This window comes from Ornithodoros turicata, chromosome 1 (assembly GCF_037126465.1).
Source record: "Ornithodoros turicata isolate Travis chromosome 1, ASM3712646v1, whole genome shotgun sequence".
In the NCBI taxonomy this organism is placed as follows: Eukaryota; Metazoa; Arthropoda; class Arachnida; order Ixodida; family Argasidae; genus Ornithodoros; species Ornithodoros turicata.
Genome location: NC_088201.1, coordinates 186,545,219 through 186,565,257, shown reverse-complemented (window position 1 = coordinate 186,565,257; position 20,039 = coordinate 186,545,219). Strand labels below are relative to the sequence as shown.

Below are 20,039 nucleotides of genomic sequence, written 5' to 3'. Positions count from 1 at the left end.
ATAATGCGAATTCTTTATGTCGCGGATATTAAAAGTTACGAATATTTTTCGAACGAAAATTTACTTAAGACTCGATGAAAGGGTCACCCGGGTCGACGAACTCGTTTCCAGAAAAAGCAACACGCTCGCGTGCGGTACCGCGTTAACGCGTCGGGCGCAGAATCGCGTTCCGTTTCGGGTACGGCATTATGGAAACGCGGCCCGGCGTGTTGCTGAAACGTCTTCGACGACGCGGGTGACCCTTTCTTCGAGTCTTAAATTTTCGTTCGAAAAATATTCGTAACTTTTAATATCCGCGACATAAAGAATTCGCATTATGTTATAGTGTATACAGAAAATATCAATCCATTCGAATAACTTCTCTGACATCATGAAAGAGTGCTCGTCAAAGTGAGCGACCTAAAGCTTGCGTATTGTGAAATTACACATTCTACAACACTGATCATAAATCGCAATACCTGTTCAAATTGTGATTAAACTCTTACCGCTGTGTGGTAGTCACCACTTCTCCTGAATGTGAATCGATAAATTTTAGCAATTAATCCACAATCAAATATCTTGCATAGTATGTGTGAGTATATGCACAACTTTTTAATCTATATCTTAGAAAAATGCAAGAAATAGCGTGCAGTTTTGGCTTTGAAAATTTAAAAAAGAAAATGATCTTTAACGATGAGTTTGCGTTTTACAATGTTATGAGCTAAAGACTTATAAAATTAAAGTATGGCCTGTTCATTTTTAACATGTCTATTTTCTGATGAGTTTGATTTTTTCTTCTGATTTTCCTCTTGTGTTCGTGTCGTTCTTTGTTGGCTAGGAGTGTGCTATGTGGTAAAGTGGAATATCTTCTTTGTAGTGGCATAGATTTTATTTCGTCTTGTGTTCGTGTCCCATAGTCTTCCAGTGTCTCTGCTGTTCACAGTTAATTACATACAACTATCAGAACTTCCCACTGTTGCACTGATGGTTCTCACGTATATGAATATTAGACGTTTTATAATACAATTTGTAATTTTGATTGTAATAGTATTGATTAAGAATATTTTATATGCGCTATCAATTCTGATTCATTGAAAACTTCCACTAATAAAAATATTGTGTTTGATTTGTGATACCTATTCAATGCTAATGTATCATACCTGTAATATTCTTTGTTACGTGTATTGTGTTCCTTCTATTTCAGATTTTTGGCTAAGTTTTTCCCATTCACGCAGTGTCATAACATAATTCCTAATGACTTTAATAAATATATTTTCACTTGTACTTTTGTGTATGGCTATCCTTTGCATGTAAACGGCACACCTGTTGTAGCTGGAAAAATTACGATTCAAGTCGACTCAGGCTTAAAAATGACGAAAGTCGACGGCCCAGGCTGAAAAATGACGAAAGTCGGCGGTCCAGACTGAAAAATGACGAAAGTCGGCGGCCCAGGCTGAATGGTAAACGCACACGCAGCCCTCCGGCCACGCGACGCCCAAGTAGGAAAATTGTGAAGGAAGTCGGCCCAGGGTGAATGGTAAGCACGCACGCAGCCCTCTGGTCACGCTCCGCCCACCACAGCAGCCCTCCACCCGAGCACCGCCCACCTGTCACGGGAAGGAAATCGACCCAAGTAGGAAAATTGTGAAAGAAGTCAGCCCAGGTTGAATGGTAAGAGCACACGCAGCCCTCCGGTCACGCGACGCCCAAGTAGGAAAATTGAGAAAGAAGTCAGCCTAGGGTGAATGGTAAGCGCGCAGCCCTCCGGTCACGCTCCGCCCACCACAGCAGCCCTCCACCCGAGCACTGCCCTGTTACAGGTGGTGAAGGTTTTTTCGGCTGGATTTTTCTTCTTCACCTGATTGGCATCACAATTCCCAGCACTATTGGCTTTAATAAATATATCTCAACTTGAATGGCATTAATAAATATATTTTCACTTGTACTTTTTGTGTATGACCCTTCTTTGGATGTCTCTGCATATAAACCGCTCACCTGCTGTATCGGAAAAATATGTGAAGTCGGCCAAAGAAGTCTGCCCAGGCTGAAAAATATGGTACGATAAGCGCGCACGCAGCCCTCTCCCGGGTCACGCTCCGCCCACCACAGCAGTCCTCCACCCGAGCACCGCCCACCTGTCACGGGAAGGAAATCGACCCAAGTAGGAAAATTGTGAAAGAAGTCAGCCCAGGTTGAATGGTAAGAGCACACGCAGCCCTCCGGTCACGCGACGCCCAAGTAGGAAAATTGAGAAAGAAGTCAGCCTAGGGTGAATGGTAAGCGCGCAGCCCTCCGGTCACGCTCCGCCCACCACAGCAGCCCTCCACCCGAGCACTGCCCTGTTACAGGTGGTGAAGGTTTTTTCGGCTGGGTTTTTCTTCTTCACCTGATTGGCATCACAATTCCCAGCACTATTGGCTTTAATAAATATATCTCAACTTGAATGGCATTAATAAATATATTTTCACTTGTACTTTTTGTGTATGACCCTTCTTTGCATGTCTCTGCATGTAAACCGCTCACCTGCTGTATCGGAAAAATATGTGAAGTCGGCCAAAGAAGTCTGCCCAGGCTGAAAAATATGGTACGATAAGCGCGCACGCAGCCCTCTCCCGGGTCACGCTCCGCCCACCACAGCAGTCCTCCACCCGAGCACCGCCCACCTGTCACGGGAAGGAAATCGACCCAAGTAGGAAAATTGTGAAAGAAGTCAGCCCAGGTTGAATGGTAAGAGCACACGCAGCCCTCCGGTCACGCGACGCCCAAGTAGGAAAATTGAGAAAGAAGTCAGCCTAGGGTGAATGGTAAGCGCGCAGCCCTCCGGTCACGCTCCGCCCACCACAGCAGCCCTCCACCCGAGCACTGCCCTGTTACAGGTGGTGAAGGTTTTTTCGGCTGGGTTTTTCTTCTTCACCTGATTGGCATCACAATTCCCAGCACTATTGGCTTTAATAAATATATCTCAACTTGAATGGCATTAATAAATATATTTTCACTTGTACTTTTTGTGTATGACCCTTCTTTGCATGTCTCTGCATGTAAACCGCTCACCTGCTGTATCGGAAAAATATGTGAAGTCGGCCAAAGAAGTCTGCCCAGGCTGAAAAATATGGTACGATAAGCGCGCACGCAGCCCTCTCCCGGGTCACGCTCCGCCCACCACAGCAGTCCTCCACCCGAGCACCGCCCACCTGTCACGGGAAGGAAATCGACCCAAGTAGGAAAATTGTGAAAGAAGTCAGCCCAGGTAGAATGGTAAGAGCACACGCAGCCCTCCGGTCACGCGACGCCCAAGTAGGAAAATTGAGAAAGAAGTCAGCCTAGGGTGAATGGTAAGCGCGCAGCCCTCCGGTCACGCTCCGCCCACCACAGCAGCCCTCCACCCGAGCACCGCCCTGTTACAGGTGGTGAAGGTTTTTTCGGCTGGGTTTTTCTTCTTCACCTGATTGGCATCACAATTCCCAGCACTATTGGCTTTAATAAATATATCTCAACTTGAATGGCATTAATAAATATATTTTCACTTGTACTTTTTGTGTATGACCCTTCTTTGCATGTCTCTGCATGTAAACCGCTCACCTGCTGTATCGGAAAAATATGTGAAGTCGGCCAAAGAAGTCTGCCCAGGCTGAAAAATATGCTACGATAAGCGCGCACGCAGCCCTCCCCCGCCGATAAGCGCGCGGACAACCCTCCCCACACGCGCCGCGCAGGGTAAAATACGCGCAGGGCTCAGGGGGTCTATGTTTCTAAGTGGACCTGACGACGACTCCCAACCTATCTTTACTACTGGTGTAGCAAAAACGATGCCTCGCATGTGCCCAAGGTGCCTTTCAGCCACCTTTCTCATTTGCTGGCTTACATGCTTTACGCAGCGGCAGCGGCCACTCTTTCATACTTGCACGCGCCCTCCATTCACACCTGGGTGACAATGGCATACCGTTTGCCTGTTGCCTTTGAGGTCTACCTTTTCGTTTTTCATTTTTGCTTAGTTGTTGTTTGTTTCTCTGAATACCTGCAGCAGCAAAACCATTGACGGTTCAATGAATGGTAGTTCATAAGGTGTTTTACTGCACAATTTCAGCAGTAAAAGCAATGAGCGATCATGGTAGAATGGGGGATGCTTATGGAGACTATTGATGATACTTGAGTATTAAAAGGAAAAAAAAAGGTATTGAAAGTGGTAAAGAGACGAGTGTTAAAAAAAGAAAAAAAGAACAGCTAGGTGGTGGAGGGGTAAAAAAAATTAGAAAGTGGTATTAAAAGTGGTGGCACGAGTCCCAGGACACCTGACCGCCAGCACAGGGAAGGCCACTCTGAAGGTTAGTGCGGGGTGGGTTTCGGGACCACTACGTACAGCAGCAATGCGGTCCACAGCGGCATACCGCAACTCATGCAGTAGCATGTGCTCAGAAAGGCACCACTGCTGGGACCCCCGAGGAGCACAGTCATGAAACGTGGGCCGTGGGATGCTGTGAAGATGACCATGGAAAGCAGCACGAGAGGGTGCCACGATAGCAAGCAGGCATCAGGGGATGGTGAATCCTCAGTGGAACCGGGCCTGTACCTTCAGAGGCAGCTTCAAGGTGTTGGCTGATGCAAAATTCAGGGGATAAGAGATCAAATCGTATGCCAAACATGTAGGTTCACCAAATGCAGAGGTGGTGTCCTCTACATGAGTCCTGATAGGTGATGATGGAATGTCCAGGAGGACAGATATGCGTGGCCTCTCGACTGGAGCACACCGCTAGAACTGCTGAACTGATTGTCTGGCTCGTAGAATGCGGCTTGTCGTCGTGCACAGGTCGCTGCAGGCCGATATGTGAATTCTAGTGGCCTTCTCCATGAGATTTAGCATGGGGCACATTGCTCTGTACGCTGACTTGAAGTTTGTGCACACGTTTTTTAGCTTGTTTAGTGGCAGACCTCTTTGGTGGACGTCCAGCCGGAACCCTCTTCGCCCCCCTTGTGAGCCCCTTGCGTCGCCTTGCAATGACTGTCGGCTGCACTTTTATGTAGCCACTTCGCCTGGTAGCACTACCAAGGGCGGCACTGATGGACATCATAGCGCCCACAAAGTGAGTTTCAGTCCTGGCTTTTTTTAGGCAGAGAACGGCCTTCCTCAAGCACCTGGAGTAGGTTTCATTCTGCCCTACCAGCGCATCTCCCCGCTCCAGCTCTTTTATGAAGTCACGAATGGTTAAGCCCTCAACCTGGAAAAGAAATTAAATTATTCAAAATTAATTTTGTTTCTTCTGGGCCTTTCTTAGACTGGTGAAGACCATTCAACATGTATCTGGTGCGTGGTGGTGTTGAGGTTCTGGTTCTACCACGACATAGGTGGATACGTTATAAAATGGTTGGTGTTGTCGAACAAGGAGGTATCACAGAACACACAGAGTAATCACATTGTCAAGAGTAGGAAGCATGGAAGAAAGCTCAAAATGTTCTGAACTTTCCACCACCGCACAGTTTTCCACTTTGACGTGGAAAACTGTGCCCGCAGAAAGTCAGAGGGAGAACTGCTCGAAATGCCAGATATGCAGGGCTCTGTTCAGAAAGAGCGTACAAAGAAACCAGCAGTGAGGTCCTCGTTATACTAACAGAAGGATCGGGTAATGACGTTGACGTGCAACCATCATCAGCAGTACTTGCAGCCATGACACGAGATCATGTATCCATTGTCACATGGCCGGCTAACTTAGTAGACACACACAAACAGCTTTTAAAGGAGCAATGAGGTGACATTTAACATCGCTCGAAGTATTGCCTCGTCTGTCAAGCTGTCCACCAGGAGTCACCAAGCAAAATATTTTTGCTCTGCAGTGCATTATAGCCATGCAGTTGAATTTACAAAAAACAGCCGGAGAAAGCAGCTGTAGATGGCCGATATGATGTGCTAGTTACGTGGCGAAGGCTCTGTGATTTGCTTCTTTGTCGTCACACGCCGCTAATACCTGCTTGAGCTGTGCATCACTGCTCATGTGAGGGGAGTAGCATATATAGGTCACAACATCCTCTCATTCTGTGATGCACTCTTTTCACAAGGATAATTTTTCAAAGGTGTGTGTAACGGAGCCCTCGCGCTCGCTGTGTAGGGCACCTACACTCATCGTTCCTTTGCAGAACTCATTCTATTGGTTGGAGAACACTCTGCACAAAAAAAAAGAAAAAAAAAAGATAGGGGTCACCTCAGTGCTTTTTCAAAGCATGCTTGAGCATTATCCACGAAGGCTTTGCAAATACTAAGTGATTTTGCATGAAAATTTAGACAGGTTTGCTGGATTTCGAAAGTCTGAAATGTCAGTCGAGGACTGCACTGGTTTGGATGCAAGAGACAATTATAAGTATCCAAATTAAGTTTCATAATTTGACTTCTACAAGCATTTCCATTGTGTATACAGTGTATATACAGTGTATATAGTGTGTATACTATACACAGTGACCTGCAGAGAAGCCAGACTAGGTAAAGCCTCTCCTCACCCTGGTGGAAGCTTGAGCGGCTCCGGAAGTGCAGGGCTCTTGACTGCTATCGCCACTTGTGGCACAACATTCACTGTCCATGTTCACTGTGTTGCTTTCCGGAAGACTTGAAGGCTGGAGTGATTGTCCTGCATTTTTCACCTGTTCCATGTCCCTAAATCCTGCGAAGAAGCTCAGGGGTGGGCAGTTATCCCCCAACGCTATCCTTCCAAGTTCCATGCGATCCTCAGAAGAGAGCACAGGCGCATTGGGAAACATGCCACCATGGATCTTGTGCACCAGTGCCTGGTGCTTGCAAAAGGCACCTTGGCTCCCAGCTGGGCATGAGCAAAGCCCAACCTCCGAGTTGACTTCATAGGACTTTCCAAGAGTTGTGGCACTTGGAACAGCATAGGAGCCATCACCAAGGCAGGTGACATGCACGGTAGCACCTTCAGGCATCGTTCTCAGCAGCCTGTCATACCCCAGGTGGTCTGCTGCAACGCGGTTGTGTGCGTGCCTTAGCAGCCGCTCTTTGAAGTATTTCTCCCAGGGAACAGACACGAAGTCCACCATTGCCACAACGTTGAATGCCTTCAGCCTGCAGAGTATGATGTCCTTCAGGACACGAATGCAGGCCTCAGCAAAGTTGTTGGTGTTATGGCCTCGTGTGATGATGCTTCTTCGAAAGAGCAACACCCACTGCTGTTCATTTTGCAGGAATGCTTGCACACGTGCTCTGTAGGGGTCATGGGACAGGGCTTGGAGCTCTTCCTTTGCTTTTTCCAAGCCTTCTGCGGTGTCAGCATACATGACCTGAAATGGGTCATTACATTGTAAATGACATTTGACGGTAACGTAAAAAAATAGTATATGGCAACTCAACAAGATAATTTAGGATTTTTTTCTTTTCTGGAAAAGCATTGCTCTGCTTTATTTTTGCCTTTTGCTCTTGTTGCTTTGTTGATCAACACAAACAGGAGTAGCAAGCTGAACTTGTTTCTAAGAATTTGTTGTTGGAAAAAAGAGTGCATATGACAAAAAAGCTCAACACAGCACACTTGCTGTGTATGCTGCCATATCAACCCCTGTTCAATTTGTTATTTTGTTTTTATCAACCCCTGTTTACCAATTTTGCAATTTGAGACGTGTTAATTACGCCGAACAAAATTAAGCTTAAGTCGAGCGCCCACGATGTCCCGTGCACGGCCTGTAATCCCGTAATTTAAATAATACTTGCCTTAGTCAAAATCGTGAAGTCGAAATCACGGCTAAGCCGAACAAATGTTTCGGGTCAGGCAACATTTTTCATCAACGAAGTCGAATTTCACTTTGGATCGGTAAACACCACCTTTCTCGACTGTGGATCGCCAGGTCCTTCAAGCCAGCCAACACAATCCAATCCAAGTCCGCCTGATCGAGAGTTGATGGGATCGAGGCTTGCGTGATTCCAAAACTAACGCGAGGCGCTGTGCACGGGCTGCTGTTCAGCACCAAAGACGCTAGGTTGGGACGCAGTGACGTGAAAGTCAGGAACTGTGTGTACTGTGTTAAGTTTTGTGGGACATGTCATTGCCGACGCTGAGGCAACGCAGGTTGAAGACTCTCACACTTGCAGAAAAGCGTGAGCTGATAGGAGCGGTGGAAGCGGGCACAAAATCAAAAGGAGAGATTGCCGCAGACTTCCGGATAGTATGTTATCCACAATTTTGACGAAGAAGTAGAAGATTATGTTAAGTTATAACTACAAATAAAGGTGATACTGATCCATTTGTGGACTATGCAAACGTTCAGGGGCCAATTTTTATCAGAATTTGGCAGTTATTTGATAAGTCTGGATCTGCTGGTCTGGATAGTGGGTGTTTGAGTAAGAATTTACTGTACCATGCTGGAGCGTTGATTGTCCAAAAAGCGAGTTCCCATATTAATGAGACAAAAATGCATGGGGAAAATTTTGGTCCTCACAGAAACCATCCACAATTCGAGTTGTCCATATTAACGGGGTCCATATTAACGAGGCACGACGAGGCATGAATAATCCAGACAAAATACAAATGTCTTGACTCCTAATGAGGAGTTCCTGGCTGCCATATTGTGTAGCATAGCAAATGTCAGCATTGGAATTGCAAAACAATTTCTCCAGTCTTAGTGGCCCTGTGGTGCTATTACCCCTGTCATAAATGTGATTTTTGTGTGCTCCAGGATATTTTTGTACAACTTTGTAAACCTTAGCTTGTACAACAGGTGAGGTTCATATAGCAATGCGCCTCAGCTCTTTGCTCAATGAGCCAGGGCTCATTGCTATATACAAAGATGGTTGTAGCCACACTTTATCAACAAACCTTCTGAAACGTTGACATCAGCTGCCTCCGCTGTCCTGGGCTGACATTCTTCGCAGATGTTAGCCAGCGCCACTCTGCCTGAGCCACATGGAAGTGGCAAAGTAACTGTGTCGCATTTGGCCAGACGCTGTGAAGAGCTGCCTTTTCAGCTGCTGAATTGTCCGCCATGAAGGCTTGAGGCGCCTACAAATAAGCAACATAACTATGAAACAACCGAAAAATAAACTACCTCTTCATACAGAAGCTGCAAAGATAGTGGCATTACACATTTACAATAGTCATGCTCAACCTAAGAAGGAAAAATATCTGGTCCATCATCTACATAAGACACAATAGCACACCTGGTGAAATACTGCAGCGCCACCATGGGGGAGGGCTCGTGTAGTGTCATGCGGTCAGCCTCAACAGCCAATACGGAAGCCAATACTAGAGTGTGATGGATTACATTATCTCGCGGAGGAGGGAGAGTGATGTCTCTGTGCCCAGCCATCCTATTTGTGGTGCAGTAATATTTTGACAGCTGACAGGCTATATTTCTCTTCCTTGTGATGTTGAACATGACTATAGTATGTAGATGGGTAGAAATCCAGCGAACCGGTAGAGATGTAGGAAGGGAGTTGCCTCAGGACAGAAGCCGCCGATATTTCGAACAGAGACTGTTCTTCTTCTGGGCACCGTCCTCATCATTGGCATGGTATTTAAAGGGTTAGGTGTGACGTGTTTAACGGTTCATGCGAATTGTGGGTCAACAGCCTGAAGGGAAGAAAGGTTCCGTACGGGTTTCTACGGCCGGAGTGAATGGCTGCTTTGTTAGAGTGTGGAGGGGATTATGTGAACGTAGTGATCTAGGCTACAGACCGGTTACAGAAAAATGGAAGGTTCACGAACACGTGGACGAAACGGGACAACAGGCAAGAATTGGCAAGCATAGCGAAAGATGAGGAGGTTAGTGGTTACGTGGGGAAAATTCCAGAACGAGCAAAGGTTTTTTTTTTATATTTGTAATACAAAGTTGTGGCATGCAATAAAGAAAGTAGAAAGCAGTGGCCATGCCGAACATAGCAGATGATAATGGAGGTAGAAGGGAAAAGCATATTTTATTTGTAAAGTGTTTCTAGGGTGCCTTGTGATTTGTTGATACCGGACGGCTGAAGAGCGTTGAACTTGTATATGAGATAAGACTCCCTATCACGTCTGTCACGTGTGGATCTAAACCCGGTTTCTAGAATATATAGTTTAATGTTGTCAAAATTGTGACCAGGAACGTGAACGTGTTCGGCGACTGCTTTGGGGAGTTTGTTGGACGGGTCGGTTTTGTGTCCGGTAAGGCGGTTGTTCATTTGTTGGCCGCAATGTATTGCATAGAGCAGTCGCCGCATTCGATGCAGTATATGACATTGGAGCTTGTGCATGTGAATGCGTGGTTAACGGGGTGGGTGTAATTGCTCGCAGTGCTTTTGATGGAGTTAGCGGGTTGAACGTGCTTGCATGTTTTGCAGCGCGGGAGGTTGCAGGGTCGTGTTCCTGTGTACGGGGTACCTTTCTTCCCTCCGGGCTGTTGACCCACAATTCGCATGAACCTTTAAACACGTCACACCTAACCCTTTAAATACCATGCCAATGGTGAGGACGGTGCCCAGAAGAAGAACAGTCTCTGTTCGAAATATCGGCGGCTTCTGTCCTGAGGCAACTCCCTTCCTATGACTATAGTATGGTTATCACTAGCTTGCACTCTAGGTGACGGAGGTACATAAGTCTTAGGCAATATATAGGCAATATTACCTTGAATATGGGATGAACGGAGACAGAGGACAGCAGATGCAGATGGGAGTCCCGTCCTGACTTGTCCCCTCTGCATCACTTAATCTCCGTCTCCACACATCCCGAATTCAGGGTATTATTGCCTATTTGGTAAGAACTTTAAACCGCCCCAGTGCCAGGGAACATGCAGCTTCGTGTCATTTTTTCTGTGTTCCCCAGCACTGTGGGGTTTTAAAGTTTTTACCAAATATGTTGGACCAAGCAGCCCACACCACCTCATTATTTAATACTGCCTCCTCCGAGACTGTAGCAGCTTCCTTGCATTCAATCTTTATCTTCTGGGTCATTCCATGCCAAATGTCCCAGACGTATGCTAAACCATCCCTCATTTCTTTCAAATAAATTGTGGTTGATTGTTCCCATACAGCCAATGCTCCCCCAGCTTCCCTTTTTATACACAAACAACAAAATTCGCTCCATGGCCGTCTTTTGAAGATTTGCGAAGGGACGTGCGACCTACCTGGTGAAAAGAAATTCAACATAATAGCTTTTTTTGCAAGTTCCAATCAAATATCCCCTGATCGAGTGATGGCAAAGCATAATACTTTCGTGCAAAAAGTGTTGAAAGGTCAATCGACACTTTTTATTCATAGTTTACACCCAGAGAAAACTAAAAATTTCAGAACTTTTGAAATTTTTTTACAGAACTCTGCATATTTTTTAGAACCACTTAAACTGTTCCGTGCTGTTGCCCAGGAAGCATACAACGTGTTGGAAATATTTTGACGCTCACAGACTTGGAAGATTATGTGAAAAAAAATCTGAAGTTTGGAAATATTGTTTTTTGCCACCAATTTTTGCCAACAATTGCACACTGAGGTGGTGCTGTTAAAATTGTGAGGCAATTGGATTTCATAGTATACCCATTGAATATTTATTTTACAAAGTTTCATCAAAACACTTTTTGTCTCTCCAGCGAAAGAATTTTATAACTTGACCACCGCCACACATCCGGATATTGCCCAGCAACAAAGTCGTAGAGGAAAAAAACGCATAAAAATAGACTGGAAGAGAATTGGATACATGATGACAATCACCCACAACTTATTTTGAAGCAATCTGAATCGGCCGAGCACAACATCTGGTACGTTTGACATGTAATGACCCTTCTGGAAATGTTCTGCCTATGGCAGTAACATCCATGATATATGTTTCAGTTTAGAATAATGAAGTTATAATCCAAATGGATTTCCCTTCGGGCCCAGTCTGGGCGAGTACGATACTATTTGCTGTCATATAAGACAAGCATGTACTGAGAGGGTCTCACAGTGGAACAGTAACCTATGATATTGACAAAATATCAATGGACCAGTCATACTACGTCACTGAAAATACTCTTACCTCATAACCCCCAAAGCAGTTTCTGTAGTGCTTTTTGAGAAGATCAAATGCTATGCTGTACCCCCGAGTGCTCTGAGAGTTGTGAATGAGCACGGCGACTGGAATTGCCCCAGCATTAGTTGCTGCAAGGAGTACAGTGATTGTGCTCTGTGTTGCATCACAAGATGAGGTTGAGTCGACGAATATGACTTCCTGAGCAGCCTTCAGTTGTTGTGTCCTCTTCATGATAGGAGTGACAATAACAACTGCCCAGGTTGAAGCATTTTTCGCATCGTCTGCCTCTGTGCTCTCAGTCACGTTGATCTCAACACCTAAAATGAAATGGCAACCACATACAGTCAACCGAAAATTTTGGGAACCTTGGTTTGCAAACACCTTTTGCTCATCTGATAGCAAAGCACAGCCTCTTTTGTGGATCCCTGTGTTACTTAAGAGTAATCAGACGTGGCCTATCGTCACCGTGGTTGCAGAACAACTGCACGTTTATTGTGTCATATACACGAGCGGGGTGCCCCGCCCCTCGTCCTCTTTCTTAACATCCTCCGCGGGCCGCCGGTCGCTCCACGTCCCCTTCTAGGCGGTGTAGCAACTGGACTGGACGGTGGAGGACAGTTCTGTTGGCGAGCGCGACTGCGCAGGCACGAACGACGCCGTCGCGCCCGGGAAAGGCTTGTGTGACGCGGCCGAGTTTCCACATCAGGGGGGGGGGGGGGCCCTTTATCGTGGATGACCACCACATCACCCACTTGTAGCTGTGACTCTGGCTTATCCCGTGTCATGTGCGCCGATCTTAGCTGAAGGAGATACTCCTTTCGCCATCTACTCCAAAACTGCGAGCGGTGCCGCCTTTGGACCTTCAGATACTGCCGGAGGCCCTTGGCACTCGGTGGCGGGGTGACTTCGCCCGGCGTTGGGAGGAGCGTCTGGTGTTTTCCTACGAGGAAGTCCGCCGGTGTCAAAGGGTTCAGGTCTTCGGTCTCGGACGTGACGTAAGTGAGTGGCCGGCAGTTCACTATGCACTCAGCTTCGCAGAGGGCGGTGGTGAGTTATATTAAACTTATATATACCCCCCCCTCCCTGCATTTATGAACCTTATATCTCAAAGAATGAATGCAACCTTTCTCGTTACCCATGTTTATCAATGAGGTCATGAGATGGCTGTGTTAGAACAGTGGCCGATCCAGGGGGGGATAATTGGATTTCCCTCTCTCCCTCCCCCACTACACGCTTCGACAAAGAAACCGCGCTAGCCCCACCAAACCGAGGGTCTGGGTGCACCACTGTGAGAAAAGCTTAAAAGCTGCATATTGACAAAACATGCGTCAAGAGTATAATACAGTATGTTATTCAAAATGAAGACGATGCGATAAGCATTTCCTGTGATGCAAAGCTATGACGGGTTAACCATGACGTGTAGCATTATTACAGAGTAGGTTTAAAAATATGTTAACCATTAAATTAACTTAACATAAACTAAAATATACATGGCAAAGGTTACCCTCTTGTCGGTACACAGAAATCTTCTCCTTCAGCTTCTGAATGGGCTCTCTGTCATCCCCATACGCATCCTTTCGCCATTGCTCATACCAGTGGTACACAGTTCTCTGTGTTGGGTTGACAGCTGCACTCGCAAGCAGTTCATGGGCGTTGTGTTCCATTTCAAGCTTGCTTTCATGTAGGCGTCTGGCCTCAGACACACCCATGCCCCCAAGGAAGTAACCTAATTGTGACAACAAAGATGGGAAGAATTTGTAACAAATAGCATGTTGTAAGTTAACTATATAACGTGAGCGTACACTGTCTTGCAATAAGATCAACAATTATACCTCCTGAGAACCTGAGCTCCTTGTTGAGTGAGTTCAGACATTTCAAACTGCATATTGCCAATCAATAGTCGTGTTCAACGTAAGAAAGAAAAAAATGTAGTGTCAGGTCTCAAAATACTTTGCCGCAGAGAGGATGGCTGGGCACAGAGACGTCACTCTCTCTCCTCTGCCAGATAATATAATTCATCCCACTCTGCTTCCTTACTGGCTTTGAAGACTGGCCGCGCGACACTATGCAAGCCCTCCACCATGGGTGCGCTGCAGTATCTCTCCTGGCACACTACTGTGTCCCGTTCTCCAACCGTGTATGTAGACGACGGACCAGACTACTTTTCTTTCTTAAATTGAACAAGAGTATACTCTTGCTCTGTTTTTTTTTCTCTGAGCTTTTTTACAAGTGTCCGACATAATATGGTCTAAAATACAGGGCGTTTCAGTTCAATCCCTGGGCTCACGAACGGGTGCAACAATCGAGGAACTTCCTTTTTTACAAGTATCTGTCCAGTACCGCCTACAACCTGTGCAATGTGTGGATGTGTTGGAGACGCTCATTATTGAAATAAAAATTCAAATGAGTTGTGTAAAAAGACATAACTTCTAAAGCAGGGCGCTGTCGGCATTAAAATTGGTGCTACCTGTTTTGGGACCTTCAGTGGACACCTTTTAGAGAAAAATCTTCCACCGAGGTGCAGTAATTAATTGGTTTCGGGTTACATACTTTTGTTGCGGCTGGTAGCAGTGCAGCACAAAAGAGTGCTCTTCTACTGTCTCATTCAGCAATGAATTACATCTTTTCGTGCTTCGGAAGCTGCGACACGAATACTGAAACCAATTAATTACTCCAACAAATGACCCGCCTCGGTGGAAGATTTTTCTCTAGAAGGTGTTGACTGAAGCTTCCAAAACAGGTAGCTCCCATTTTAATGCCGACAGCACCCTGCTTTAGGAGTCTTGTTTTTCATGAAACAAATTTGAATTTTGATTCAAATAATGAGTGCCTCCCACTCATTCACATGGTGCACAGCTTGTAGGTGGTATCAGACAGATCAGTGATTTATCAAGACCCTCCCCTACACCCCCCAAAATCTGGAGAACACCCCCTAAAACCTCGTGAGATTGCCTATTTTTTTATTGAGTAAAAAGCATGTAAATACACCCCTTGCAGAACCGAACCCCCCCCCCCCCAAGGACGAAATCCTGGGTAAACCACTGATGTCTTACATACAAAAAAGAAAGTTATTGATTGGTGCACCCGTTAGTTCATTATTTAGCGTGAGAATTTAACTGAAACACCCTGTATGTACCTCAATACCCCTAATCATCAATTAGAATCATACCTCCCCAACCTTAAAGTATTGCTTTGAGGGGTGGGTAAACAATAACATTAAATATAACAGATTGAAATAGAACTACAGCCTGAAAGTAAAGGAAGATATATAATTACAACTAGGAACGCACGAGCAAATAACCAAGTCAGGGCTTTTTTTTTATTTATTTATTTTTATTTATAAAATACTACAAACCCTGAAAGGGTCCAAGTAGGAGGGGCACAGAAAGTCCAAAATAATTTACAACAAGACACATATGTCACATCATGGAACTGCGTTTAAGCCTTTCACAAATGCCGTGACAGAGCGGTGTGAGACCTGAGCAGATGACAGAGAATTCCATTCGTTCGACGGTTCGAGGAAAGAACGAATATTTATAGCAGTCAGTCCTGCACTGGAATGGTTTGAGTGTGCGCTGATGACTTAGCCGTGTTCATCTGGGTGCGTGTGGAGTGATATAGTCCTGATGATTGATTCGAAATTGACCATTGAGTAACTGAAAAAGAAACTGGAGCCTATGGGTCTTTCTACGCTCTTCCATCGGTATTAAGCCACTCCGTGCGTAAAGAGGAGTAACTGAGGTGAGACGATGGTACGACTTAAAAATAAAACGTAACGCTCTCCTTTGTACGGATTCAAGAAGTCGAATTTTCGCAATGGTGTACGGGTCCCAAACAATATCACTATATTCCAGAATAGGACGGACTAATGTTTTGAATGCCGTTAACTTAGTATGAGCTGTGCATTCACGAAAATGACGTTTTAAGAACCACAATTTCTTGTTAGCCTTCTTTGTTATGTATTGGATGTGCTTATTCCAGCGCAGGTCTGATGTAAGAAAAACGCCCAGGTATTTGTATTTGGAGACCCTTGAGAGATTCACTGAGTTAATACAATAATTGAAGGTGAGCGGTTTCCTTTTGCGAGTGACACTCATGACCACACACTTATTTATGTTAAGAGGTAACTGCCGTGTCTCACACCAGTCAGCCATTTTCTGCAAACAATTATTTAAACGTGCATAGCCATCACAGCCATTGATCTCCTTATGCAATACACAGTCATCGGCAAAAAAGTTCATTTTAACATCGATACCCATACCAACATCATTTATAAAAATTAAAAACAACAAAGGACCCAAGACCGAGCCCTGGGGAACACCAGATGTAACTGGTACGAAGGACGAGTCGGCGTTATTCGCATGGACAAATTGTTTTCTATTGTCAAGGTAGTTGGGAAGCCAGGTAAAGAGTTCATCGCTTACAATTTCCTTCAATTTTAATAATAATTTCCTGTGAGAGACTCTGTCGAATGCTTTAGCGAAATCCAGAAAAATAACGTCGACTTGTCCACGAGCGTCTACAACTTTGGCAAGGTCATGGGTAATGTTCACAAGCTGTGTCACTGTGCTTAGACCGTGGCGAAAGCCATGTTGACTGGTGGAGAAGAAATTCTTACTTTCCAGATATTTTGAAATATGCTTATATACAATATGTTCTAATACTTTACTACATGTGCTCAGAAGGGATATCGGCCGGTAATTTGCAATATTTAGTTTGGAACCTGTTTTAGGAATAGGAACAACCTTGGCTATCTTCCAATCGTCCGGGAGCTCCCCACGGGTCAAAGATACGTTAAAAATAAGAAAAAGGTACTTGGTGCACCACTCGGCGTACCGAGTTAGAAAAGCATTTGGGATGCCGTCTGGGCCTATGGCCTTCTTGCCGTTTAAGTTAAGAAGTAGAGTAAGGATTCCTTGCTCGCTAATGCTAAGTCGTGGCAGTGGTTCTGTGGGAAAACTGGGCACAGATGGTAAGCACCCGTCGTCAATGGTAAATATGCCAGCAAAATGTTCATTGAGTAGAGAGGATACGGAGCAGCCGTCGTGAACAATATTATCGCCATGTGTTATCATTATTTGATTATCTTTGTTCGGCGAGGCGCGCCTCCAGAACTTGGATGTGCCCGATGTTAGCAGATTATGTAGTGTTATGTTGAAGTACCTTGTTTTTGATTCCCGTATATCCGCTCTCAGTTCAGCACGAAGCCGCCTGATATCAAGAGATAGGTTCTTGTCGCCCTTCCTAACTAATCTTTGTACTTTCCTTTTCTTATGAATTATTGAGCGAGTTATCCATGGATTTTCGCAACGAAACCGTTTACGTCGTTGGGGCACGAACTTCCGGATGCATTCGTGCACTGTTCGTTTAAAGAGGTCCCACAGGGAGTTCACTGACACAGATGAAATTGCTAGGGCACCGAAGGTATCAAAGAAGTTGGAAAGCTCATCAATTACACTATTGTCGTCTGCCCTAGAAAAGTCATTTAACACGCGAGTTGTTAACTACTGCCGTTTTTGGTGAAGGGTCCCAAATTCTAACAGTACCATCCTGTGGTCCGATATGCCTTCAAGGATGCTGCATTCCGCTTCTCTAGTAAATATCTTGTTTGATACAAACATCAAATCCAATATTGACGAGGTAGTGCCCTGCGTTCTCGTAGGCTCCTTAACGAGCTGGAGTAAATTGAACGAGAATGTGATATCGACGAGAGCGCGGGAACATTCATCGTTGGTCAACGCAGCGAGAGCAGACCAGTCAATGTTGGGCAAGTTAAAGTCACCACCAAGGATTACATAGGGATGGAGGGCAACGTGAGTGTTTATATAATCAGACAGCTTATTCAGAACGGATATGGCTGCAGAAGGAGGCCTGTAAAAGCCGCTTACAAGCAAATTTCCAAATGAAAGGAACAGCTTCACCCAAACCATTTCGACATCAACAACTTCCGGCAGCACAATGTACTCAATATTTTTTTTAGTACAACAGCGACGCCTCCACCTCTAGAGGATCTATCCTTACGAACAACAGTATAGTTGGGTGGAATTATTTCATTACTTTCAATATCACTGTGAAGCCAAGTCTCCGTAACAATGAGCACATCCGGATCATGAGACAAAAGCAAACTTTCTATGTCTACTATTTTGTTCACCATGCTTCTGGCATTTAGATTAAGAACCCGAAATTTATCAGAACCAGTCTTTCCATTAAGTCAAGCTTTATTTGTACTGGTCAGTGGTGCATCCTTTACAGAGGTTGCTTTACGTCGCTGACCAGAAGCATAGTGCCAAACGTACAACACACCAATGTACAACTTGTCATAACTCGACTGTACTTTAGCACCTCGTGACCTTTCATCGCGAGCGCTATCCCATAACAATTTCCTTGTTGTCCTAATTCTGCTAGAGAAGTCTTCCGTAATGAACAGCTTCGTGTTTTTAAGCTTACTTGCATTACGCAACACCTCAGTTTTCTCGCGGAAATCGAAAACTCTTAGTATGACAGGACGAGGCTTACTTGAAGACCGCCTACCCAATCGGTGTATACGTTCAACTGAGGAAACCTTAACGTTAAGCTTATTTTCGAAAATTTCTTTCAGCACTTTTATTTTTAGGTTGTCCTCAGATTCGCCTTCCTCTTCTGGTACGCCGTGAACGATAAGGTTGTTGCGCCTCTGTCGGTTTTCAAGGTCATCAACTTTCTGTTGAAATTCTTGCAACGTATGTTTAAAACTGGCAATGTCAGACACACACTCACTCACGACAGCTTGGCCTCCACTTAACATATCTACGGTAGCCTCAATTGTAGCTATATTGCTGGCCAGGCTCTCGATCTTCATTTCTAAACTAGATTGACTTCTCCTTAATTCACTGGATAACGGCTTCAAGTTTCCTATTACTTTCATTCACAGACTCGATCCGTTTGGTTATCTCCCGTTGACCACTAATCAGGAGCGAAAGCTGTTCCTCTATCGTTGGCCCGGGGTTAGATTCGACGTCGCCCGACAACATGAGGAGCATCTCTGAGATATTGACATAGAATGCGATGCAAACTTGAGGGCACGGCAGCAGTATCAAACACAAGTCATTACTAGAGTAGCAAGGGTAGTTACGCTTACCAACCTGAATAACAAACAGAGGATACATCAGTGAGCGTGCTGTCATACTGTCGCAATGCCCTCTGTCAGACTGGGGAAGCTCTGATGCTTTTAACGCGTCTTCCCATGATGTCACAGTAGATAGTGCGGGGGCGTAGATGAAGATAACATTCTGGCGTGGAAAATCAGGACACAGCAGGGTTGACTGTAGCTTCGGCGTAACATCGTAGCTCACACCGTCGGCGTTAGTAGCTGGAATTATGTGCGCGGTTGCAAATGGACTTCCTCCCGGAAAGGTGTTGCAGCACAGCGACATCAGTACCTGAATAACAAACAGAGGATACATCGGTGAGCGTGCTGTCATACTGCCGCAATGCCCTCTGGGGATTTAAATATGAAAAAGTCTGACTCCAGTTTTACCACACATGAAATAACTGCGGCTACATTTCCTCAGCAGCATCTTGGTGGCAACATGGTAGCTAGTATTTGAGGCCACAAATGCATGAACCGCTTAGATATGCAGAAAACACGTGCAATGAAAAAGCAAGGAACCAAATCATGTACTAACCAAAGAAAGTGTCTTTCGTCTCCGTTGTACTCCTCAGATGCCTTAGTGCGTTTGCGCTCTCCGTGCTATGATTATGAGTACCACTGACACGGATCACAGCAGGCAAAGGGATCTCACGGCGCAGGAAGGCATCGTAATGTCTTGTATTTCTAGTTACGTTCTTTATCTTGATGTCGATCCTGGCTCCACATCCACTGTTCCGAAAGTAAGATGGCTGTTTCCCTTGGTGGTGGTGCTAGCAGTTCCAATATTTGTGGAACGCCATGCTAACCAATGCAAAAGAGAATTGATGATGAGCAGAGAGCAGAGATGTAAGAGACGCCACGTACAGTCATGCAAATACACACCGAAGTAACTGCCTGAAAATCGGGGATTTTTCAATTGGGGCACAAGACGATCTGCCATGAAAAGAACTTTCTCCTCTATTCTGTTTCTG

The 20,039-nt window shown here is 45.2% G+C and overlaps 1 protein-coding gene across 1 annotated transcript; it reads right to left on the bottom strand.

Annotated features, from left to right (window-relative positions):
• Positions 1-4,808: 4,808 nt before the first annotated feature.
• On the bottom strand, positions 4,809-8,951 carry LOC135391772 (uncharacterized). The gene is made up of 3 exons (XM_064622207.1): positions 8,784-8,951; positions 6,463-7,257; positions 4,809-5,192 (listed from the first exon to the last, which is right to left on the bottom strand). The coding sequence occupies exons 1-3, from the start codon at positions 8,949-8,951 to the stop codon at positions 4,809-4,811; spliced, it is 1,347 nt and encodes a 448-aa protein (XP_064478277.1).
• Between the last annotated feature and the right edge of the window lie 11,088 nt (positions 8,952-20,039).